We start from the raw sequence: 1,016 nt of genomic DNA, 5'->3' as shown, positions 1-1,016 counted from the left end.
AAAGCCAATCGATGCAAAGCATCGAACGACTGTGCACTCGTCAATCCCGCACAACAGCCATCCACGGAGGTGCGTGTGGCCCCAGTGCAAGGGCTACCACAATCGGCCCACGCCCGAACACGCGCGTGAAAGAACTTCGAGCTTTGCCCAAGGAATACAAGCAACCAATGCTCCCGACTCTTTTTGCGATCCGATGAGCGCAGACGACAACAAACTTGGCGGGGTCAAGGGTGGTGCGTCCGTGGCACGCCGAAATGCCCCTTGAGCTACATCCCCGAGCGTTTTCCCATTCAGAACGTTGCCAAGCGCTTCCAGTTTCAGGGGGTCCCAAGTGCCTCCGTACAAATGGTCCCTTCAACGCTGTCCTGGTTCGTCATGCTATCGAACGCCGAATCGATGAACCATCGCCGCGATGAGCCGAGGTACGTCGAACCTACCAACGTTTCAAAGGTGCATGGACAGCGAGACGAATGAACGAGCTTGGCAATCTATTGTTGGAAAGAAAGCCAAGCCGACGCACGTCAAGAAGCCGTCCAACTCTCAAACTCGTCGCGTCCACCACTTCGCTCACACGCACGACCAAAAGGAAAATGGAATTTTAGTTGGCGACAACTCTCATACAGCCCACGATGCGGTGTTCATCGTCAGCAATGGTCTTCCAGGGGCCGTCTGGGGATCTGGTGATCGCGAACACGACGTCTCCATTTGGGTCGTTGTTAAACTCCTTGCGTCCAAGCCACCACCGTGGTGAATTTTCAAACTCCAACTTGTTGGCGAAGGCGACAAACCAGTAAAGGGTCGACGAATCCACGACAATCGGTGACGTAGGGTACCATGCCACATCGACTATCTCGTCGAAATCGGTAATGGGGACACGGCCAGGAAGGTCGGATTTGGTGCAGTTCGGCACACCTACAAGTCCACCATGAGGTCCCAATTGCAATGCCCCCCACAAAGCAGTTTCGCACCGTTGACAAAAGGGCATATGCCAACTTGCAGCACCGTGTCATGGGCCC

The 1,016-nt window shown here is 54.8% G+C and overlaps 1 protein-coding gene across 1 annotated transcript; it reads left to right on the top strand.

Moving 5' to 3' along the window:
* The first annotated feature begins 174 nt into the window (after positions 1-174).
* On the top strand, positions 175-906 carry H310_15306 (hypothetical protein). Its single transcript, XM_008883291.1, has 2 exons — positions 175-244; positions 295-906. Exon 2 carries the CDS (start codon positions 413-415, stop codon positions 749-751), a length of 339 nt encoding a protein of 112 aa, XP_008881513.1. The 5' UTR covers positions 175-244; positions 295-412; the 3' UTR covers positions 752-906.
* Positions 907-1,016: the final 110 nt, after the last annotated feature.

This window comes from Aphanomyces invadans (assembly GCF_000520115.1).
Source record: "Aphanomyces invadans strain NJM9701 unplaced genomic scaffold supercont1.325, whole genome shotgun sequence".
Lineage (NCBI taxonomy): Eukaryota > Oomycota > Saprolegniomycetes > Saprolegniales > Verrucalvaceae > Aphanomyces > Aphanomyces invadans.
The sequence above is the reverse complement of the archived record's forward strand: the minus strand, read 5'-3'. Positions and strand labels throughout refer to the sequence as shown.